The sequence below is a fragment of the Pygocentrus nattereri genome, chromosome 20, assembly GCF_015220715.1.
Source record: "Pygocentrus nattereri isolate fPygNat1 chromosome 20, fPygNat1.pri, whole genome shotgun sequence".
Taxonomy (NCBI): Eukaryota; Metazoa; Chordata; class Actinopteri; order Characiformes; family Serrasalmidae; genus Pygocentrus; species Pygocentrus nattereri.
This window is the reverse complement of record NC_051230.1, coordinates 900,326-925,325: the sequence shown is the minus strand read 5'-3', so window position 1 is coordinate 925,325 and position 25,000 is coordinate 900,326. Positions and strand designations below refer to the sequence as shown.

Sequence of the window (25,000 nt, the reverse complement as noted above, 5' to 3'; positions counted from 1 at the left end):
TGTGTGTTTCTAATAAAGTGGCCAGTGAGTGGAAGCGCAAGGTGTTTCCAATAAAGTGGCCAATTAGGTGGAAGCATAAGGTTGGTGTTTCTAATAAAGTGGTCAGTTAGGTGGAAGCATAAGGTGTGTGTTTCTAATAAAGTGGTCAGTTAGTGGAAGCACAAGGTGTTTCCAATAAAGTGGCCAATTAGGTGGAAGCATAAAGTGTGTGTGTTTCTTATAAAGTGGCCAGTGAGTGGAAGCACAAGGTGTTTCCAATAAAGTGGTCAGTTAGGTGGAAGCACAAGGTGGGTGTTTCTAATAAAGTGGTCAGTTAGGTGGAAGCATAAGGTGTGTGTGTTTCTAATAAAGTGGCCAGTGAGTGGAAGCGCAAGGTGTTTCCAATAAAGTGGCCAATTAGGTGGAAGCATAAGGTTGGTGAAGCTTGGTGTTTCTATTAAAGTGGCCATTGCAGCGTTACAGCCTCAGGCTGCCGAGGAGAGGCCCAGCCGTGTTTTTGGGTTAGCTCTGGGCCAAGATAAATAACCTTCATTTAATATGAATGTGTTCCGGACTCCTTCACTGCAGTTTCTCCAGCTCTTCAGAACCGCACCGGTGCTCTATTTTATCTCATTAAATAGGTCGTCGAAAAAACAGCAACGTGGAATCGGATTCCAATCCGTGGTCAAGAGATGTGGCTGCCGTGGCGCTGTTCTGAGGAAGCCTAATCGATAGAAGCAGAGCGGCTGGATGTGTACAGTGATTACTCCGTCCAGAGGAGAACCACGTTTACCCCCCACCCTTAGGGCCTAGATGTGTATATCAGAGGCTGATGGAGAAACAGAAACAAATAATGCTTTAGTTTTTAGAATTTAACAGCCTGTTTTTGTCACTTCAGCTTTCAGACTGGAATATGTGAATGAGTGTAATGTTCTGATTGGCTGCCCTGAATTCTGCCCCATTTAGAAAGCATTTGGACTGAGACGCTCCTTATAGAGTCAGTGGGAATGGTCATGGAAAACTGCTGAACTGGGCTGAATGGGTGGGGCTGAAGTGCTGTAGCTGAATGGGTGGGGCTGAAGTGCTGTAGCTGAATGGGTGGGGCTGAAGTGCTGTAGCTGAATGGGTGGGGCTGAAGTGTTGTTGTTGAATGGGTGGGGCTGAAGTGCTGTAGCTGAATGGGTGGGGCTGAAGTGTTGTTGTTGAATGGGTGGGGCTGAAGTGCTGTAGGCTGAATGGGTGGGGCTGAAGTGCTGTAGGCTGAATGGGTGGGGCTGAAGTGTTGTGGTTGAATGGGTGGGGCTGAAGTGCTGTAGACTGAATGGGTGGGGCTGAAGTGCTGTAGACTGAATGGGTGGGGCTGAAGTGTTGTGGTTGAATGGGTCGGGCTGAAGTGTTGTGGTTGAATGGGTGGGGCTGAAGTGCTGTAGCTGAATGGGTGGGGCTGAAGTACTGTAGGCTGAATGGGTGGGGCTGAAGTGCTGTAACTGAATGGGTGGGGCTGAAGTGCTGTAGCTGAATGGGTGGGGCTGAAGTGCTGTAGCTGAATGGGTGGGGCTAAAGTGCTGTAGCTGAATGGGTGGGACTGAAGTGCTGTAGCTGAATGGGTGGGGCTGAAGTGTTGTTGTTGAATGGGTGGGGCTGAAGTGCTGTAGCTGAATGGGTGGGGCTGAAGTGTTGTTGTTGAATGGGTGGGGCTGAAGTGCTGTAGGCTGAATGGGTGGGGCTGAAGTGCTGTAGGCTGAATGGGTGGGGCTGAAGTGTTGTGGTTGAATGGGTGGGGCTGAAGTGCTGTAGACTGAATGGGTGGGGCTGAAGTGCTGTAGACTGAATGGGTGGGGCTGAAGTGTTGTGGTTGAATGGGTGGGGCTGAAGTGTTGTGGTTGAATGGGTGGGGCTGAAGTGCTGTAGCTGAATGGGTGGGGCTGAAGTACTGTAGGCTGAATGGGTGGGGCTGAAGTGCTGTAGCTGAATGGGTGGGGCTGAAGTGCTGTAGCTGAATGGGTGGGGCTGAAGTGCTGTAGCTGAATGGGTGGGGCTAAAGTGCTGTAGCTGAATGGGTGGGACTGAAGTGCTGTAGCTGAATGGGTGGGACTGAAGTGCTGTAGCTGAATGGGTGGGGCTGAAGTGCTGTAGCTGAATGGGTGGGGCTGAAGTGCTGTAGCTGGTGGATGAGTGAAGAGCTGCTGCCTCTCTCTGTTGCAGATGTAGGCAGATGTCCTATCCTGACGACTTGCCCCAGATTTCTGTGGTTTTCATCTTTGTGAACGAAGCCCTGTCCGTCATCCTGCGCTCCGTCCACAGCGTGGTCAACCACACCCCCGCCCACCTGCTCAAGGAGATCATACTGGTGGACGACAACAGCGACAGCGGTAAGATTTTTAATTACTCTGTCCTCAGTGGAGAACCCTCAGAGCCTTCTCGGCCTTCAGAGAGGGTCTAATGAGTTCTGGGAGCTAAAAAACCACACGTGTGTAATTTCTAGCTCATTTTTATTTAATAGAATCATCACGGCTGTCGTATTTAATCTCTAAGTGTTGTAGTAATGCTCTTCTTGGTTTGAACAAAACGTTTAAAATCCTGAAACCCCCAACAGAAAAACTGTCCAATCAGGATTGTTTTCTCTGTGGTATCTAGGCAGATACGCCCAAGCGAGCTCTCCTATTGGTTGGGAGTTCAGGTGCTGGACTGAGGGCCTTACGCGTTAGATTAACGACCAGCATAATTAGGAACTGACAGAGGAGTCGGCCAGTTAAGTTCTGAGATCAGAAAAACGTCTTTTGGAAGTTCGGTATCCTTCATTATACAACAGTCAGTCCCGCCGTGCGAGCTGATTGGTCACGAGACGTTCTAACTGCGCAGTTATTTCACCAGAGCATCACAAGTTTATTCACTAACACTATCACTCCTCTGAGACGCTGTTGCTAAGCAACGACTCTGACAGCTGTAGGAGACGCTCGAGCTGTTTGAACGTTTTCACTTCTTACTTTTCCACAAACAGAAAACGGACCCTGTTAAGACCACATCTGACCGACAGCCGATTTGGTCCGACTCTGAAGACGAGACGACACTAAATTCCCAAGCGGTCAGTCGGTCTGTGTGGAGCTGAAGAACGAACTGCCGGCTGAGCGGCGAGTGGGCGGAGCTCGTTACTCTGACGTAGCAACAAGCTGCTCGTTAAGGAGCTATAATTAGGAGGAAGGAGCTGAACATTAAAACATATTAAAGCCGCGTTCACGGCCAGTTTATTCATTTCTTACTGTATTTATTTAACTGCTGTATTAAAGCAGTAGAGCACTCGAGGAGGGAGTTATCACCAATAACATCACGGCTGTGATGATCTACGGACACCAGATCACAGCCGGGATGGTATTCCACCATAACGCCCTCCCTCTCGGGCTCTACTGCTTAACTGACTATGAATATGAGCTGTAGTCTAAGCAGTGTCCCGGGTAGTTGTTAGGAATGTTAAGCAGTGGCAGCAGCTCTATGTGGAACGCTTTACTGAAAGATTCAACACTGATAAAACAAATGAAATGACTGTCGTATTAAATTTAGAAAGTTTGCTAAATATGCTAGTGTGCACCAGCATTAGCTTAGAGCCAGAACACTATTATAAACATACTACCAGGCGTTAGCATTATCGCGTTTGACGTACTTTTTACTTTGAGTCATGAATCTGCCTTGGCTTTAGGTTTTAGAAAAGAAAGCAAAATGTGTTATTATTGTTATTATTATTATTATTATTATTATCATCATCATTATTATTATTTTTGCTTAAACTTATTGTATAATGTACTGTTTGTTCTAATTATTAAAATCTCAACTCAAAACTTTCAGATTATTTAGATCACTGTACAGATTAACACAAAGCAATATTTAAAAAAAACTAATTGGTTGCTATGGTGTCACTAGGGCCATCGCTATGGTATTCAAGGGTGGTTGGTAAGGTGTTGCTAGGCTGTTGCTGTGGTAATCCAGGGATGTTTGGTAAAGTGTTACTAGGCCATTGCTATCGTATTCCAGACCAGTTGCTAAGGTGTCACTAGGCCGTTGCTGTGGTAATCCAGGGTGGTTGCTCCGGTGTCGCTAGGCTGTTGTTATGGTGTACTAGGTGGTTGCTGAGGTGTAGCTAGGCTGCTGCTATGGTAACCCAGGTGCTCGGTCTTCTGCAGCCCAAAATATAGCTAAAAATGGCAATTTGGGCTTCATCCACATTCGCACTCAACAGGCCGTCACAGTCAACAACTGACGGCAGAAGGGAGAATTTCTAAGCTTAATGTTGTACAGCTCAGTGTTCAGGGAGTACGGAGCCGTTTGGGACTCAGCCTGGGATTGACTCGACTTCTAACTGGAACACGGACATTCAGGCGTCTTTCTTTAGACTTTTATACAGCCTTTCTCAGTGAATCATGTCGTAAGTACTTTAATTCAGTTCTAGATAAGCAAAGTCATCAGCTGCTCAGTTCAAATAATCAATCAATCAATCAATCAATCTACCTTTATTTTGACTCAGAAGTACATTGAGGGCAACCCTCATTTTCAATGTAGCCGAGCATTTACAAAAACAGATATTCAAATGACAAAGAAAATAATAACTACATTTAATCATTTTAAATTAAAAGAAAATTTAAAATAACAGTGAATAAAAGATAAAAGTAGATAAAAATAGAACTTGAGATTTTAAATGGTAAGAAATTAAGATCGAAATAGATAAGAAATTAGTAAAGTAATAGTACAATATCACAAATTAAAAAAGTAATCATAACTTAAAATAAAATGAGAGGAAATAAATAAATAAATAAAAAGAGATAAAAACTAAGGAGAGCTAATACAAAAATAAAAGTTATGAATAAATATAATTAAGTAAAACAGGTACAGGCTGTCTGAAGGTGGTTTGATATTAAAAGTTTAAAATGACTGAGTGACGCCAGTGACCCGAGTTTTAGTGTTTCCTGTAGTGAATTCCAGCTCACTAGTGCACTGTAACTAAAAGCAGATTTTCCCAGTTCTGTAAAAACTCTTGGTAAAAAAAGGGTTCTTACTTCATGAGTTCACTCGGTGCGCCGTGTGCTCAGCGTTAGAGTCAGAAGGGTTTTTCATGCCGTGATAGAGTTCAGTCGCTGTGAGGCATTTTACACCGGAACTCTGTTTTCCGAATAAACATATAAAATGCCTGTTGGTGAATGCTGGTGTTTGTTTGTGTCCTACTTTCCTTTTATAATGTTCCTTTCTATGTTTTATGAAGGCAGGCAGTCAGATCAGACATGTAGCACCGACTCAGGGCCGTGAATGTGCTTTAATGTGCTTTTCTCCTGAGCCTCTCCTGTAATGAATGCAGATAAATGCAGTGTAAGTATCACAAATACAGGATTAGTGTCCCTCAGGCGCGTTATTGCTACATTACAAACCCTTGCTAAGCATTTAACCACTTCGATTTTCTTAGCTTAGTCATTTGCTCGTGTATTATCCTCCAATATCTGCTGCTGTAGAAAGCGCACTGTTGTCTTTATCCCTGGGCTTTAGATGAAGGCCAAAGATATTTATTGGTTTGTTTGTTTGTTTATTTATTTATTTTCTTTTGGGAGTGATGCATCTGCAAAAGAAAAAATATTCCAAAAAGAAAGGGCAGCAGAAAGAAAAACAGACGCAGAGCAGAAGTGAACCAGCGGAGCTCTGAGGGTCGAAAGTCTCCAGTGCAGTAATGCACTCTAAAAAAAGCCAAAGGCAGAAAAACAGCACACAAAACCCCAGCGTGATCTTTTGTCCTCCGCTGAACCACGGCTGGCGCTCCGGTCTCTGTGGTGATTTAGCTGTTGCATTGCACACCTGCACTGCTCACTGTGACAACCAGCCGCATCCTTAAAACCCTCACAGATCCAAACCAGCCACCGTTTCCATTATTCTGGGCCTGTAATGAGAAATTCCACATATTTAATGTGCTCATTTAACTCTGACCCACCTGGTCTAACTAACTTAAGGCTTATCTGACTTATGACTCGACTCAGATTCACTCTGAATTGACTCACGACTTGGACGTGCACTTAAGGGACTCATGACTCAAATTGGACTCAGACTTGAACTGATTCTTGACTCATACATTTACTTGATTGATTCATGGCACAGACTGGTGCTTAACTAGGGGGCAGTCATGGGCTGGAGGTTAGAGAACTGGCCCTGTGACCTGAAGGTGGCCGGTTCGATCCCCAGAGCCGACAGTCCATGACTGAGGTGTCCTTGAGCAAGACACCTAACCCCCAACTGCTCCCCGGGCGCCGCGGATTGGGCTGCCCACCGCTCCGGGCAAGTGTGCTCACTGCCCCCTAGTGTGTGTGCTCACTAGTGTGTATGTGGTGTTTCATCCCATGGATGGGTTAAATGTGGAGGTGGAATTTCCCCGTTTGTGGGATTTATAAAGTATCACTTAATTTTACCTGATTCACGACTTGACTCGGAATCACACATGACTGCCTCTTGATTCGACTCAGACTCAAACACAACTGACTCTCAAGTCAGGCTCATGCTTATCTGATTCAAGACTTGAATTGGACTCACAACTTGGACATGTGCTAAACTGACAAATGACTCGACTTGGATGTGCAGTTAACTGACTCCCAACTTGGACGTGTACACTGCTGCCTTTGTTGGTACCACAAAAAAGAAATCAGAGCAAGAGTTCACATGCACTGAAAAATCTGACTACTGAGCATAAATCCAGCCCCTTCATCAGATTTAAAGACCTTACTCCAATCTAAGAAATCAGATTATCAGATCGGATTATTGAGTGCATGTAAATACACTCAGTGTGTTAAACTAACCCCCCCGTGTGGAGGCTGTCTGTCTCTTAATGGCTTTTACATGCAAAGATTCTTGCCATTCCAATTGAATACATTCCGATTATAGATTTAGACTGAGACTCTATTCCACAATTTGAAAATCTTCGTTTACACGCTCCCTACAAGCAATCAGATTCAATATGACGCGCATGCATGGAGAACCACTTAGACTAAGCATTACCACAACATCCAGCATCCCGCGAGTCCAGTCAGAGTGAGATGAGCAGCAGTGAGCAGTGATTGTGTTTTTAACTGCTTTAAAATGACGTCAGACTCAGGAAAACGTCCTTCACACGTCCTTATTAAAGAAGGCCGAGAGGAAGACGTCGTGCTCTGAGACGCATAAGCTGGACGTCCGTCCCACCGCCGTCTTTTAAAGATCAGAGCATGAACTTCGTCTCCTCTGCAGACCAGTTTCTGCTCCGCCGTGCTGAACGGTATAAACTCTCACTGTGACGCGACGCTCATGCAGAACGGACTGAAACTTTCCGATAGGGAATGTAATCGGATACAGGCGCTTACACGGATATTATTCTTCTATTTAACGGATTATTTACAGGATTACCCACCTCGTTCAATCGGATAGAAACCGTATTCTGAATGGCTTCAATTGGACTAGACTATTCTGCCCGAGGTGTTTACATGGACGTGTTCTATTCAGATTGAGCTATTAGTCGGATTATTAATGGATTATTAGGCTGCATGTAAACGTGGCTGCTGTGAGCTGTTTATCTGCTTCTAAACGCTGCTGTGTTACACTCACCAGGAGGAGATTAAAATAATATAGGAGTGGATTCTGTACTGCTCACCAGTTGTTAACTCTTATGATCAAAAAACTTTTATGCTATAAAACGGATGACGTTGCTATGGGGACATGAGAACATGACCAAAAGCATTTTCAGATGGAACGACATAGAAAATGCGACGTTTTCCTCCACGTTAGTTAGTAATTAAGTCAACAACTTTACTCAAAAATGAGTTTGTGTTAGTAGTTAGCGCTGTGCTAATTGGGTATCGAGGTTCATTACTTGGTAGCTACATTAGCCTCATAGCTCCAGTGCTAAAACTAAAAAAGCAAACGTCAGACACCAAACACGTCTTGGCTGGTTGACTACCTTTGAGTGGCTGGAGGAATTTTATTTTGCATTGCCTCATTGCCTCAGTCCCTAAGACAGCAATCGAACAGCATTGTGGGTGGGCTGACCTACTCTGTGGCTCTGTGATTGGCGTGGTTGTTTTGTGATGCAGATTTCTTGCCCCTCTCAGCAGACATTAAACTATTAATATTCAGGCTGCTCTGCTTGACCTTTTCATTGTGCTGAAGCTTGTCCCCTCGTGTCGAGTGCCGGTTCCTCTGAAATGACTCGAGGAACAACAATAATCACATGGAAAGAGACATCGCTGGAGCGCCGGTCTCATGTTGCTGTTCTTTTAAAGGAGGTTAAGGTTATCTCTGTCCACGGGCTCAATTAACACTTCTGTGTAGAAAGGCATTGTAATATGAGCCATTTGTGGAGGACAAATCCGCTGTAGGCCGTGTTTTACATGATATTCTCATGGCTGTGCTTAATTAAACCCATGGCAACAACTGTAACGCACAACCGCAAGATGTTTACAAAACAGCAACATAAAATCTGACACCACACAAATATTCAGGAAATCACTGGTTCTCAAGTCGGTCCTCAGGGACCCAGGAGTGATCCAGATGTTTCTCTAGCCTAACAGAGTCCACCTTTTGTTCAGCAGGAACCTTGACAGACTCCACTATTGAGCTATTAATGTTGAATTGATTGGTAATTTAGTAGTTTTTCTAAGAAACCAATGTTAGTGAAATAGTGAACTACCCTAATCATTAGTTCATTACCTACTGAGCAGTTAACTAGCAGTCTTTGGTAGTTAAGAGTAGTTATTTAAGTGTTAATGCAGCACTACTCATGTGTTCCTGCTTAGTTCCTGGTTACAATCCTGTTGGTGGTTATCTTTTGCTTGGTGGTTAGCTTGGGGTTACACGAAGGGTGTCCTAAGGCAAAATAGTCCCTGAAGAAAACATATTATTTCAGATTTCCAACTATTTTCCATCATGAACATTCCATATAAACTCTGAAGACACGTGTTGGTTCACTGGTGGTTTTGGATGGTAAATAATCACCACCAATTTAAAGACATCTGAACCATTTCACAACAAACCGCTCTGAATGACTGTTTACATCACACACACTGAATTATACCGAAATTTGGAAAAATCAGTGGAATTCCTCTTTAATCCAAGTTTTAGTCTAATCTCTAACAATAGGCCTGATATGAAATTTTATCACTATCTCATACACACACATATATACACACACACACACACACACACACACACACACATACATATACATACATACATACATACATACATACACACACACACACACACACACACACATATACATACATACACACACATATATATACACACACACACACACACACACACATACATACATACACACACACACACACACACATATACATACATACACACATACAGAAGAAGATAACACGTATTATTCCAGCTCTGTATGTTTCATGATTTTGTTATATCAAACCTGCAGCTTCAGGTGGAAACCATGGAAACCTTGAATCAAATCAGCGCATCACGCTTTCCGTAACTCATCTCTCATCTCTAACATCTTACGTCTCAGATATTACTACGACCCTCGCTTCCTCCATCTCCCACCTTCTCTACTCATAAGATGGATGAATGTTTGTTTATTCTGTGTGGTTTTTTGTTGCTGCTGTATAAAATGTTTCTGCCTCGTAAATTCTTCATCGTGGAGCCCCAGCTGTGTTTACGGAGAACGCAATAACGTCTTATTTTTAATTGCCGTACATTTGTTTTTGGGACGTTTTGATGCATCGACAGGATTGATGGCCACAATATTTGCAGCAGAGGTGTAGAGTTTTGTTACTTCAGTGAAAGACAAAATAAAAGTTATAGCAGCTGAGCAACAAGCAAAAGTCTGGAAAAAAGTATCTGAACTAACAGAGTAATGTGGAGAACAGCAGTTGAACTTCTTGGATCATCCAGCATCCGTCAGCACAGGAACTGCAGTTAACTTCTTGGATCATCCGGCGTCCATCAACTCAGGAACTGCAGTTGAACTTCTTGGATCATCCGGCGTCCATCAGCACAGGAACTGCAGTTAACTTCTTGGATCATCAGGCGTCCATCAACTCAGGAACTGCAGTTGAACTTCTTAGATCATTGAGGATTCACCAGCTCAGGAACTGCAGTTGAACTTCTTGGATCATCCAGCATCCATCAGCACAGGAACTGCTGTTGAACTTCTTGGATCATCCAGCATCCATCAGCACAGGAACTGCAGTTAACTTCTTGGATCATCCGGCGTCCATCAACTCAGGAACTGCAGTTGAACTTCTTGGATCATCCGGCGTCCATCAACTCAGGAACTGCAGTTGAACTTCTTAAATCATTGAGGATTCACCAGCTCAGGAACTGCAGTTGAACTTCTTGGATCATCCGGCGTCCATCAGCACAGGAACTGCTGTTGAACTTCTTGGATCATCCAGCGTCCATCCGCTTTATTTGGATGGTCCCCTAGACATGCTTTACAGATACTTAAATCATTAACAAACTTTCAGGTGATGTTCAGTAGATTATCAACAACATTGTGGTTAGAGTTAAGGTCAGGAGAAGGTGTAAGGTTAGCCTTGAGGTCAGGGTTAGGAGTAGGGATAGGTTTAATAAACTCTTTCACACTGATGTAGATATTTAGTGGAATGTTGCTAATAAACAGACTGAGCAGTTGCAAAGCATCAGTGGATCCTCCAAACAACACAACTCAAGGTTCAGTTGCTTTGAACAGATGTTTAGTTGAATTTTACTGAATATACTGAGCATCTATGAAGCATCTACAGTGGCCCAACCAAATAAAGTGTTACTGAACTTGGATCATCCAGCATCCGTCAGCACAGGAACCGCAGTTTGTACAACTCTGTTTTTTGGTCTGAAATAAAATGCTAAAGCTCCAAAGTGAGAGTCATGAACAGTTGGTGGTGTTCAGGTGAAGCTTTAAAGTGCCTTTTTAAGCAGGACGTGCTTTGAGCGCTGCTATTTTGACAGTGCATGATGAGTAAATTAGCCCTCTTGGCTCATCGCACCTCGCAGGGAGCCCAACTAACCTGCCAAATAACTTGCAGAGCTGTCAGGTCTCACGGTGCACTGCCCAGCATTATTAGCCAACATGGGAGCATCAAAAGCCAAATACTGTTGTTTCCACACTATATTTAACCTCTTTCTGCAGTGCCCCCTAGTGGCCATTCTGTCTGAGAAACAACACAATTATTTGTAATTAATATTATCAACTGAAATGTTGTCCCTGTAACTGATGAAGTAGGACTGTCATCTCTCTCTCTGTGTGACGGCGTTGAGCTGCTAGTGAGCAATCAGAATCCTTTATTGATCCCAGAGGGAAATTGCAGTCATTAGAGTTGCAACCATTTATGTAAAAGAGTAAACACTTTAATAATTTAAAACAAAGACAAAGAGAACATAAGAACAACTTAAGAACATAAGTTTCACTAAATCTTCTCAAATGCAGATCTGATTGGTTGGTTCCTCATTATGTAATTGTTATTTCATTTAAATAGCATGTGGTAATCCCGTGTTTACAGTAATGTACACACTCCTGAGATGCACCACAGTCCATTCTGGACAGATAGCCTTAGTAAACAGAGAGCTGCGTTGGAGCCACATCAGCTCCATAACGATACAGCGGAGGACTGACGGCGCAGGGCAGTCGTGGCTGAATAAAAGATGACGACAGCATTTTTATCGTGTGTATTTATCGTGCGCTGGACCTGCAGCGCAGTACTCGGTCATTATGGTCGTGGCAGAGCAGTTTACTAATGTTACAACATGAATATTCATAAAAAGCTTCTGTAAACACAACAGAGTGACCGCTGGAGATGAGGGAGTGAGGGACGGAGGAGATGATGATGTGAGGGACGGACAAGATGATGGAGGAGATGATGGAGTGAGGGATGAAGGAGTGAGGGATGAAGATGAAGGAGTGAGGGATAGAAGAGATGGAGGAGTGAGGGATGGTAGAGATGATGGAGTGAGGGATGGTGGAGATGGAGTGAAGGAGTGACAGAGGAGATGATGGAGTGAGGGATGAAGGAATGAGGGATGGAGGAGATGATGGAGTGAGGGATGGCGGAGATGATGGAGTGAGGGATGGCGGAGATTATGGAGTGAGGGATGGCGGAGATGATGGAGTGAGGGATAGTGGAGATTATGGAGTGAGGGATGGTGGAGATGATGGAGTGAGGGATGGAGGAGATGATGGAGTGAGTGATGAGTGAGGGATGGAGGAGATAATGGAGTGAGGGATGGAGGAGATGATGGAGTGAGGGATGGCGGAGATGATGGAGTGAGTGATGAGTGAGGGATGGAGGAGATAATGGAGTGAGGGATGGAGGAGATGATGGAGTGAGGGATGGCGGAGATGATGGAGTGAGTGATGAGTGAGGGATGGAGGAGATAATGGAGTGAGGGATGGAGGAGATGATGGAGTGAGGGATGGCGGAGATGATGGAGTGAGTGATGAGTGAGGGATGGAGGAGATAATGGAGTGAGGGATGGAGGAGATGATGGAGTGAGGGATGGCGGAGATGATGGAGTGAGTGATGAGTGAGGGATGGAGGAGATAATGGAGTGAGGGATGGAGGAGATGATGGAGTGAGGGGTTGTCTTGTTTACTAACATGTCTTGTTTGTTGTTGTTTTCTCAGTGGAGCTGAAGTTTAATCTGGATCAGTACGTGAACAAGCGCTATCCCGGCCTGGTGAAGATCGTAAGGAACTCTAAGCGAGAGGGGCTGATCCGGGCCAGGATTCACGGCTGGAATGCTGCCACGGCGCCAGTGGTGGGCTTCTTCGATGCCCATGTGGAGTTCAACACAGCCTGGTGAGTTGGTCTACGCCCATATGGACTGATGCACACGCTAAACTGGGTTTTTACAAAACCGAGAGTTCCGGTCCTAAAATCTGATTGGCTGAGCCGCGTTCTAAAACCCGCGATATACTGAGCTCTGAGCTCTGTATCGCTGCACCACCACATGCAAAACCCTTTCTGCTGTTGAATGATCTCTGACTCTGACGCTGATCACACGGAGCGCCGAGCGCGCTGATGAAGAACCTGTTTCTAGGTTCAAACTGAGCATCTGGGGACTTCTAGTCTTATCTAGAACCGGGCTGGTCAGCCAGCTAACAGGCAGAAGGAGCCAACAGCCTAAACAGCTCCGTCATTAATATCCCAGGCCTGAATTAAAGCCCTTACAGTCCGAGTTACTGTAAAACTGCAGGGTTAAAGTCTAAAAACGTCAAATGTCTTACAGTCTAGATGAGTCCGAGTACGGCAAAGACAAAATGACCGCAGTGAACAGCGAAGGGTGACCGAACATTCTCCTCATTCAAAGGTTCGTGGTTGCTTGGCAACAATAGCGAACTCTGAAGGAACTGCATTTCTTGATGGAATACCTCTTAATGTCAATTATTATTATTATTATTATTATTATTATTATTAGTAGTAGTAGTAGTAGTAGTAGTAGTAGTAGTATTTTATGCATTTCATGTATTTTATGTTGGTTTTATAAAAGCAGTAATTCACTGGAGGCCGTGCGTTGGTGATCTTATCACGTGAAGGGAGGTTTACTCTGCCCTACCCTTCCCTGATAAAAGTGCAGTATTAAACCACGGCCTCTTGTGGCTTTTTGCTTTATTATTCATGGCGTCTCTCCAGAAATCCATGATGTTCACCTTGTGCAGAGGCGGTTCCTCAGCAGGGGCTCTGAAATTAAGTTTACAGGAACATTACATGCTTATTTATGGACGTTTTCCAAAATACAGATGAAAATACATCAAAAGAAATGCACAGTTAGGCAAAAGAACGAAGATGTGAGTTTGAAATACCAAAAACTTCCGACATAAACGAGTCCATTACGCTCCCACATTAAAGACGACTCTTCCAGATTCTCTGCACAATTAAACGGTTAAGATGTAAACCACACCCAAGCACTCTGAACCGCTCTGTTCTAGATAAACTGACCGAGTCAGAGCTCCTCATAGTGGTGGTGATGGGAACCAGACGTCCCTCTAAAAGCTCCTACAGAAAGTTCCTACATGAGCTGGTTCTGAATTCACTGCCTGATGACTGAGACGCTGTTTTATGAGAGTTTAGAGAACTTCAACTCCATTCATGGTGGAGGGCGACATGCAGGGCGCTGTGCAGTGAAGAAAACGTATTTTATTCACATTTTTCACCATTTTATCATCGTTTATTAAAACTTTAGCACGTTCTGTCAGGTTCTGCTGAGGTAAATGAGGTGAGGAGCCCATGCTTGAAATTTTCTGTATTACTACTGACACCCCTGGCTTAGGCTGCTGTGTAAGAACTCCCATCGGGGTCATTGTTCTTGGCAAGATGCACATAAACTACACCTACCCACCACGTTTGGTGTCTCTAGGCCTCACGGTCTCTTCTCCACAACCTGTTTTTCAGGAGAAAATGAATAAGAAGAAGAAAAACCAGAGCAAATCCAATGCACTGCATGCTTGGACCCTAAAAATCAGCTTGATCTGTTGGTTTATAGTGTGTCGCTGTTCCACACTGTAAATTTGGGGTTTTTTTTACATAATTATTGATTTTACCAAAATAAGCCAATCAAATCAGGGTGGTGGAGAAGCCGTTGCTCATGTACAGTAATTCAGGTGAGAGATTTACCTGCACCTGTAAAGGCTGATGCTGCACACCTGTACCTGTTAATTCCCCTCTCCAGTTTAATCAGGCTGCCTAAACCTTCTTCCCTCAAACTCTGAAGAATCCCTGAAATTCTTGTTGATGTTGGGAGTAAATCCTGAATTAAGGCGCTGATCCGCAGAGCCGGGCCTGCAGAGCCGGGCCTGGGTCACCCTGTTACCTCAGCAGCAATGAATCTTAATTAAGGCCACTCGTTAGAGGAATATGACCTCCATTTGGGATTTATGGATTAACCATTAATGAGCTTTTCCGCTTTGTTCTGCCACTGAAGAATCTAATCGGACAGAAGTGGCGGTTCTCCACAAGCTGGTGAAGACATGCGTGACGGGTTGTTCAGAGGTTTTATTGATCTGATTCGTGACTGAACAGTGTTTGCCTCCAGAACCGATACTGCATTTAAAAATAAACGAGCTATAATTCAGTTTGATTCATCTGCAGCCCTTTGATCACAACTACACTCAACAAGCTTCTTCACGGGTTCTTTAGCAAAGAGAACTGTTCTGTTTAAGACCATGAACACTCAAAGACCACTCGAGACCGGTAAATGGTCTTCACATGGGGAAATGGTTCTGTGTAGCGCCAAAATGGGTTCTGCTATTGATATGATGTCAAGCTTATAGCAGTAGCAGAACCATATACAACACATTCTCCTTCAGTTCAAAGAACCATTTTACCACGCAGAGAATCATTTCAGCCTGCAGTTGGTTCTTTAAGTGTTCATGGGTCTATATAGGACCATTGAACCCTTGAAGAACCACCTTTTTTAACCAACTCCTCGGGACCACCGGTGGCTCCAAGCCGCTCTCGGTCATGTTCTCCATAACGTTCATACACCATGAGCTCCATTCAGAAGCTGGGCGTCGTGTGAGGCTGTAGCTCTTCTCTCCAGTCTAATAGACGGTGACGTCATTTTAAACCCTTATAATAAAAGAAGCTGAACTCAGTTTGTTTTTCTACTGAAAGTCGACCCGTTTTTCCCCAAATCTGGGCTCTAAACTATAAACAGACGGCGTCTCTTCAGTGATCTGCTCTGGAAACATCACGTTTAGAGAACAACACAAAGAGCGTGAATTGTGAGCGTGTAGTGAAATGTGGAGATCAGAAAACACACGTTCTGCTCATTTGAGGAGCTTTTATAAAATAAATAAATAAATAAAACAAAAAATTTTTCATGCAGTTACTGAATAATTTGCCTTGCAACTTGATGTAAATTCAGGGACAAACCAAAAGACACCCTGGAGAACACGAGGGACGAGTGTACGGTTTTTCATTTTGAAAACTCCGGGTGTGATTTTCATTTAACATTTTATGACAAACAGAACCAAATAAAACCGAACAAACCAAATAAAAATGATCCAAAATAAAATAAAATCATCCCACATTCACCTACATTAATGTTAAATGGCTCATATTGTTGAAAACACTTAAAAACATGTAGTTTGATACAGAATTAAATCTTTATTAAAGTTTCAGAAATTTAATTCTTAGTACAAACCTCAGTAACATCAGGACAAACAGCCCATTTTGATTTCAGCGTTTTTGTGATGTCACAAATCAAATGAACAAGGGCTGATCTCCCAGTTCTGTACATGCGGCTGTAACATTCCAGAGTTTTGCGGATTCCGGATCCGCAGAGTGAGTGACACCTGTAAACAGCACATAACGGATTACAGCACAGCCTGTAATTGCTCTCTAATTTGAGTCTGTCAGCCTGTCGCCGCGTTCGGGTCGGACGCTGGTGTGTGACGGGTTGTAAACAGAGCTCCGACACACTTGCCTTCCTTCTCAAAGCACCACCTTTCATGCTCACTGATTACATTACAAAACCAATGCGTACGTTTGGAAAAAGTTTTGCTCTCTTTACACGAAGCAGAACAGCTCCAAACCCAGAGCAGCACTCAGAGACACCAGAACTGAGCTGGGATTACTTCGGAAGTTTAGGGCTAATCAAGGACGTGTTAATCTAGGTGCAATTTTAAATTGAGTTGCTGTGATTAAAGCCTTAATCTGCTAAAACCTCACCATGGCAGCTCATGTCAAAGAACTCTCTGAGGATGTGAGAAACAGAATTGTTGCTCTCCACAGAGATGAACTAGGCTATAAGAAGGCAGCTAACACCCTGAAACTGAGCTATAGCGCGGTAGCCAAGGTCATGCAGCGGTTTTCCAGGACAGGTTCCACTCGGAACAGGCCTCGCCAGGGTCATCCACGTGTTCAGCGTCCTGTCCAGAGGTTGGCTTCAAAAAATAGATGCATGAGTGCTGCCAGCATTGCTGCAGAGGTTGAAGAAGTGGGAGGTCAGCCTGTCGGTGCTCAGACCACACGCCGCACAATGCATCAACTCGGTCTGCGTGGCCGTCGTCCCAGAAGGAAGCCTCTTCTGAAGCTGATGGACAAGAAAGCCCAGAAACAGTTTGCTGAAGACAAGCAGCCCAAGAACATGGATTACTGGAACCAGGTCCTGTGGTCTGATGAGACCAAGATGAACTTGTTTGGCTCAGATGGTGTCCAGCATGTGTGGCGGTGCCCTGGTGAGGAGCACCAAGACAACTGTCTCTTGCCTACAGTCAAGCATGGTGGTGGTAGCATCATGGTCTGGAGCTGCATGAACGCTGCCGGCACTGGGGAGCTGCGGTTCATTGAGGGGAACATGAATTCCAACATGTATTTAAATTAAATAAATTAAATAATTTAAATTTAATCCCTGAATACATTTCTGTGCGATATCCAGTCATTACCTGCTCGGAAATGCGGAAGGACGAGTGCAGGGCGTCTAATATCCACCAGCTCCATGACGTCATCATGGAAGAGGATTCCAGTAGCAGCCTGTGCAGCTCTGGTGAATTCCATGCCCAAGAGGGTTCCGGCAGTGCTAGATAATAATGGTGGACACACAGAATATTGACCCTTTGAGCCCAATCTGGACACGTCCACTGTGAGGTGGACTCACTTGTGCTGCCAGCTGTTTAGACAGTAATGTCTGTGTGTTGTTCTTTTCAGTGTACAAGATGTACAAGAGCGTTATGAATAAACAGCAACAGCGTTCCTCTCCAGACTGATCACCGTCTGTAAGGTTCTCTTCTAGCGCAGGGCTACGCCAGTGAATTCAGACATCTGATTAGACTCTGCATCAGGGGGCGCTGTTTAGCCAGCGCTGAGAAGACTGGCATTATTTAAATAAACTTCAAAGAGTTCAACAAAACTTCCTTCTGACCTTCAGTGTTCGGCCTGTCTTCAGCTCTTTACTTCAGTTACTCGCAGTTTTTAACTGTAAAATATAAGAGCATGAGTGAGATCCCGCTGGTGTGGGTTAACTCTGTTCTAGTGCTAATAGCTCCCCCTTGTGGGGAGAATAATTAACCATAAGTGAATGAAGTACAATATGTAGCTACAACAGGGAGGTTGTAGTTTTACTCCGAGGGAGAGGGTTTTTCAGGAGGGAGCTCTCATTTTTTAAACATATCTTTATCCATTTAAACCACCAAGACTGGAAATTTAAATTTAATCCCTGAATACATTTCTGTGTGATATTCAGTCTTTACCTGCTCAGAAATGTGCGATATCCACACAACTGCGTGTGTAAACTGTACATTTATACAGTTTCTTAAGTCTATTTTTATTTTTTATATTTTTCTGCTAACAGACGCCTTGTTTATTTATTTATTTCTACAGTATATCTTATATTTAGTGTTTTGTATGATGCACATCTTTGTCTATTTACTGCTCTTTATCTGCTGACTGTGTGTTCTGCTGTAACAATGCAGATTTCCCCCAGTGGGGAAATAAAAGTCTATCTTATCTTAAATGTTAATTCTATATTTGAAGTAATATAAGTAATTCATTTTAATCTCGATAGACTGTCTCCAGTTCCACCTGCTAGTTAGGACTCCTGTAATTAGACGATACTACCTGCCCACCCAGAGTCCAAGGTTAGGGGCTCTCTTGGACCTCCTAACCATGGACGGCTGTAGCATCACTGAGGATCAAACTCGTGATCTCCTGATGGCAGGACCAACGCTCGGGTGATGCCACTCGGGAGGGAACAGCGCCTTCTATCCGCAGCCGTCCTCTCCCTCCGTCATGAAACTTGAAAAGAGAAGTGACGCAATAAGTGGACCACACAGCCCCATGAGCAGCGCCAGGAGCCAATAGCTTCCACACGCACAGCGGGCCCACCAGAGTTCCCCGGGAGCAAAAAGACCACCGACTCCAGGAGGGCCAGAGATCGGTTCTGTGTTCCGCTCACAGGCCCAAAAGCAGCAGACCAAGCAGTCTTGGGTCTGGAAAACCACTCTAATGTGAAAACACCCTTAGAGGCCTACGGCTCTTATTGATATCGCTCCGAAAAACACACACGGCAGCCAACAGTCCAGGACCCTGCTGCATCTTTCCCGCAGCGGCAGGCAGTCCTCCCTGCTGTGGCTCACAGAAAGCTGGCGAGACGTCTGACTGGGTTGATTTAAAGGAGAGAAGTAGACTAAAAGACAGAAATGGGCAGGTTTGTGTGTAGATCTTCATGGTTTAAGGCGTGCCCATACGTTTGAGCGATGCTAGATGAGCGTGAACGCGTGTGAGGTGGCTGTGTGCAGACGGCTGGGTTACGCGTGTGAAGCCGGTGTCGTGATCTGTGTAAATGCCAGTGCAGACGTGTGCGTGTTACAGTATTTGTCCACAGTTCTGTGATATTTATCAGATGTGTTTGACCTTTGAGGGACACCCTGGTGCAATGGGGGGGATTTGGCTGTTATTATATGGATCGAGACCTGTCCAGGGTGTACCCTGCCTTCCGCCCGATGACCGCTGGGATAGGCTCCAGCATCCCCCCCGCGACCCTGACGGAGAAGCGGCTTAGAAAATGGATGGATGGATGGAAATATGGATCGAGGAAGAAGCCTTTGTTTGAACATTATCGATTATTCATGCCTCGACTTTGGCCTTTCATCCCGGCGGCGTACGCCCTCTCCGGTCCGGCTGAGCTGCTCTAAATCCATATCTGTGTGTGTTTTCATGCATTTTCAGCTCAGAAATGTCCTGACTTTAGTAGAAAACCAGAGAAAACAGCTCTAACACAGCACAAAGCTCCAAAACACCTGAAATCACCTTTTTACATCCTGAAAGGAAGAATTGGATTCGAAAATTCATACAGCCTTAAAGAAGATGGTTCTTTAGTAAAGACAGTGGTTCTGTATAGAACCATGAACACTCAAAGAGCCATTTGCATGCTTAGATGTTTCTTTGGTTTTTTGGTTCAGATTGATGGAGAATGTGTTGTAGAACCAACAAGGCTTCAGCTTTTGTTACAAGCTTGACATCGTAGATGTAGAGAAACCCATTTTAGTGCTGTCTAGAACCATATACATCACACATTCTCCATCAATCCAAGGAACCATTTCACCATACAGAGAACCATTTAGCCTGCTCCAGTATTAGCGCAAGCTTTGAGAAGGTTCTAGAGTCTGCTAAGCTGGGGGAATTCAGAACCATCAGCAAACTGTGAAAATTAGACCTCCGCATCCGTGCAGTGAAACACCACATACGCACTAGTGAACACGCACACTAGGGGGCAGTGAGCACACTTGCCCGGAGTGGTGGGCAGCCCTAGGGAGCAGTCCTGCTCAAGGACACCTCAGTCACGTACTGTCAGCTCAGGTGATCGAACCGGCGACCTTCCGGTCACAGGGCTGGTTCCCTGGCCTCCAGCCCACGACATGCATGTCCAGCTTGACTACAGCAGAGCCTCATAAGAGCAGTGTGATTGGTCAGCGCTGAGGTCATTTGCATATGTATGCATTAGAGGGAGCGGCGGTTACTGCGTCTGGGATGTGAGTCTGGGAGTTGGCGTCTTCTCCGCTGTCTGTCACGTGTCGCGTGTTCTGGATGTAAATAATCCAAACAAGTGAACTGAAGCAGATCCTGTTCAGCAGGAAGCCTGGAAAACTTCCCAATCTGCTCATCCTAAAACCTCCGCTTTCTTCCCTTCATCTCTCCTCCTTTCTTCCCTTCATCTCTCCTCCTTTCTTCCCTTCATCTCTCCTCCTTTCTTCCCTTCATCTCCTTTCTTCCTTTCATGTCTCCTACTTTCTTCCCTTCATCTCCTTTCTTCCTTTCATTTCTTCTCCTTTCTTCCTTTCATTTCTTCTCCTTTCTTCCCTTCATCTCTTCTCCTTTCTTCCCTTCATCTTTTCTCCTTTCTTCCCTTCATCTCTTCTCCTTTCTTCCCTTCATCTTTTCTCCTTTCTTCCCTTCATCTCTTCTCCTTTCTTCCCTTCATCTCTCCTCCTTTCTTCCCTTCATCTCTCCCCCTTTCTTCCCTTCAGCTCTCCTCCATTCTTCCCTTCATCTCTCCTCCTTTCTTCCCTTCATCTCCTTTCTTCCTTTCATGTCTCCTACTTTCTTCCCTTCATCTCCTTTCTTCCTTTCATTTCTTCTCCTTTCTTCCTTTCATTTCTTCTCCTTTCTTCCCTTCATCTCTTCTCCTTTCTTCCCTTCATCTTTTCTCCTTTCTTCCCTTCATCTCTCCTCCTTTCTTCCCTTCATCTCTCCCCCTTTCTTCCCTTCAGCTCTCCTCCATTCTTCCCTTCATCTCTTCTCCTTTCTTCCCTTCATCTCTTCTCCTTTCTTCCCTTCATCTCTTCTCCTTTCTTCCCTTCATCTCCTTTCTTCCTTTCATTTCATCTCCTTTCTTCCTTTCATTTCTTCTCCTTTCTTCCCTTCATTTCTTCTCCTTTCTTCCCTTCATTTCTTCTCCTTTCTTCCCTTCATCTCCTTTCTTCCCTTCTTCTCCTTTCTTCCCTTCATCTCATCTCCTTTCTTCCCTTCATCTCATCTCCTTTCTTCCCTTCATCTCTTCTCCTTTCTTCCCTTCATCTCCTTTCTTCCTTTCATGTCTTCTCCTTTCTTCCCTTCATCTCTTCTCCTTTCTTCCTTTCATCTCTTCTCCTTTCTTCCCTTCATCTCTTCTCCTTTCTTCCCTTCATCTCTTCTCCTTTCTTCCTTTCATTTCTTCTCCTTTCTTCCCTTCATCTCTTCTCCTTTCTTCCCTTCATCTCTCCTCCTTTCTTCCTTTCATCTCTTCTTCTTTCTTCCCTTCATTTCTTCTCCTTTCTTTCTTCCCTTCATCTCTTCTCCTTTCTTTCTTCCCTTCATCTCTTCTCCTTTCTTCCCTTCATCTCTTCTCCTTTCCTCTCTTCATTTCTTCTCCTCTCTTCCGGTTCTCTTCTTTTTCCCTACCTGTCCTGTCTCTTCTCTTCTTCTTTCCTCTCTTCTCTTCTTTCACCTATTCTTGTTCTTCTATTCTCATCTTCTTTCATCTTGATACCTTTTCTCTTCTCTCCTCACATTCTCTTCTTCTTTCATCTTCTCTTGTATTCTCTTCTTTCTTCTCTTCTCCTTTCTTCTCTAGAAGTCTGCTCTGATTTATTTTATGTAAAACGTATAAATGTTTTATGTAAATGATCAGAACAGTTCAGATGAAGTAGATCATGTTTATCGTGGTGTCACTGAGTTCACCGCCGACACTGTTTCAGTATAAAACACATTTCCCTGCATTCCTGTTCCAGGAAAACGCTCAGCGCGCTGCTTCCAGATCCTACACACATACGCCGTGCTGTGAATGTTTACCGGCGATGTTTGTTTCACACTCTGAGATAAACAAACAGAGGCTGACGCTCGGCGCCACATATTCACACGCGCTTTGCATCTGTTTAACAGGAGGCGTCTGACGGCTCGTTTAACACCTGAATCAGAAATGCAGGAGAAATGCGCTCAAACCTCCTCGCTGTCCGGAGAAAAACGTGCATCCTTTTTTATTTTCCTGCCTCGTTTCTTCATGGCAGGTGGTCCTTCACCTTCCTCGAAAAATCTCCTGATTTATGGACCAATAGAAACGCTCCAAAATAGCTTGGAGTAAAACTTCCTTACATTGACTTACATGAGGTAATGATCGTTTCAGAGATACGTGTTTCTCTTTAGATGGTGACGATGTGTGAAAATGAGCATCTCGCTGTTGTGGGAACAAAACCTCGTATCTCCAAACTGGTGACTTTACAGGAGGCAGAAAAAACCTACTTTACTTTTAATGCAAGTCAATGGAACCGGAATTTTTATCAAGTCATTTTGGGCCGTAACTTTTGGTCCATCCTTCTAGAAATGTATACAGAATTTATGCAACCCGTTAACAGAATCCAGACGTGTGCGGATAAGGAGGATAAGATGAGGCTTATTCTCACCAGACGAAAGCGTAGTCAGAGTGCAAGCAGGGGTCAAAACCAGGAGGTGCAGCAGGATCACAAGGGTGATCATAACATCCAACAAACAGAACCAAAGGGGCAGGCTGAAGCTGACGTCCAAGGCAGAGGTACAGCAAGGGGCAAGCAGAATCCGAAAACAAGCAGAGGTCATAAAACAGGAGACCACAGTCGGAGAAACCGCTCAGTCAGTTCATCAGAAACAGTTCTTCACCCTGGCTGCTTCTAACCTACAACCTATCTGCTCTGATCATGTGACAAACAGGCCAATCAAGTCAGTAATCGGGTGATCGCGAACACTGATTGGTTGGTCTAACAGAGTCATCAGTCATGTGATCCCTGTTGGGATTGTGGGTAGTGTAGTTCGAGTCGGACTCTGCATCAAGGGGAAGTTGAGTTGTCACCTGAGGTCCCGCAGGAGTCTGTGAAGCGCAGTCCGTCTCGTCTGTGAGGTCCAAGGCGCGACAATATAAAGGCCAACGTGTATTTTCCACTTTATTAGGTACACCTGTTCAGTTGCTTGTTAACACAAATAGCTAATCAGCCAATCACACGGCCGCAGCTCAGTGCATTTAGGCATGTAGAGGTGGTCAAGACGACTTGCTGAAGTGCAGACCGAGCATCAGAACGGGGAAGAAAGGGGATTTAAGGGGCTTTGAACGTGGCGTGGTTGTTGGTGCCAGACGGGCTGGTCTGAGTATTTCAGAAACTGCTGATCTGCTGGGATTTTCACACACAACCATCTCTAGGGTTTACAGAGAACGGTCCGAAAAAGAGGAAATGTCCAGTGAGCGGTCAGTTGTGTGGACAAAAATGCCTTGTTGATGTGAGAGGTCAGAGGAGAATGGGCAGACTGGTTCCAGATGATAGAAAGACAACAGGAACTCAAATAACCAACCAGAATCTCTGAGGAACGTTTCCAACACCTTGTTGAAAGTCTGACACGAAGAATTAAGACAGTTCTGAAGGCGAAAGGGGGTCCAGCCTTTTACTAGCAAGGTACCTAATAAAGTGGCCAGCGGGTGTATATCGTTTAACTGTTATGTTGATGTTTGCCTTCACAGTAATGACCCTGCAGAAGACTGCAATATGCAAATAAGCGTCTAACCAATCACAGCGCTGTTTACTGTGTCTTCTGGAAGTTCTAGATACGTCACTGATAGTGAATTCAAGCTGTCGTCCAAGCAGGTTTCAGCTTTTACAAGCTTGAAATGTGCTTGTTTGATCTAGAACAGACCTAAAAAGGCTTTGTGTGCACCAACATTAGCTTTAAAAAGATGGTTCTTCAAGAGTTCTTTAGTAAAAGCAATGGTTTTATTTAGAGCCATGGGCACTCAAAGAACCATTTACCTGCTTAGATTGATGTAGACTGTGTTGTGTATGGTTCTCTATAGAACCTTTTTGAAAAGGGTTCTATATAGCACCAAAAAGATTTCTTCTATTGTTATGATATCAGGCTTGTTACAATCGAAGAACCCTTTCACAGTGCAAATAACCCTTTAACTCTTTGGGTGCTCAAGGTTCTATATGGGACCATTTGCTTTATTAAAGAACCCTTGAAGAACCATCTTTTTTTTACACTAGTACAATCACGACTATCCCGCCCGCTGTGTGGTACGCTGATGTTTTGTCGGTCAGGTCTCCGACACCAGCTGTGCTTCGGGTTCTTTTACTCACTTGCCGGATTCCTCTGTGGTTCCACGCTTCGGTTGCACCCTGAGGAACCAACAAAGATTATTCCTGAGTGTAGATATGGATTATGTAGAGCAGGCCGGCCTGTGCCTCCCTCGGCCGAGGTGGATTTGATAACTGCAGCCATAAATATATTCATAAGCTGAGGGTGCAAATACATCCTATTGTTCATATTATGGTAATGTGGACTGGCACTGGGTGAGATAAGTGAGACGGATGGGCGGCCGAGGACTGACCTTGTTAGAACACTTGGCTACGCTTCCCGTCTACAGGAGTTTAAAAAGGTTTTCACACATTTACACTCTAAAAAGGTTCTTTAGTGAAGAGAACGTTCAGAAGTTTTATATAGAACCATTTCATGCTTGTGTTTCTTTGCCCATCTGTGAAGGTGCATTAACACATATTCCAGCAATATATACC

General features: G+C 44.4%; 1 protein-coding gene across 1 annotated transcript in view; it reads left to right on the top strand.

Moving 5' to 3' along the window:
* Positions 1–25,000, top strand: part of galnt9 (polypeptide N-acetylgalactosaminyltransferase 9) — a 149,060-nt gene that overhangs the window by 51,781 nt on the left and 72,279 nt on the right. Inside the window, exons 4-5 of the mRNA XM_037531864.1 lie at positions 2,185–2,351; positions 12,617–12,791. Coding sequence (XP_037387761.1) covers positions 2,185–2,351; positions 12,617–12,791 — 342 coding nt within the window. The remainder of the gene's footprint in view (positions 1–2,184; positions 2,352–12,616; positions 12,792–25,000) is intronic.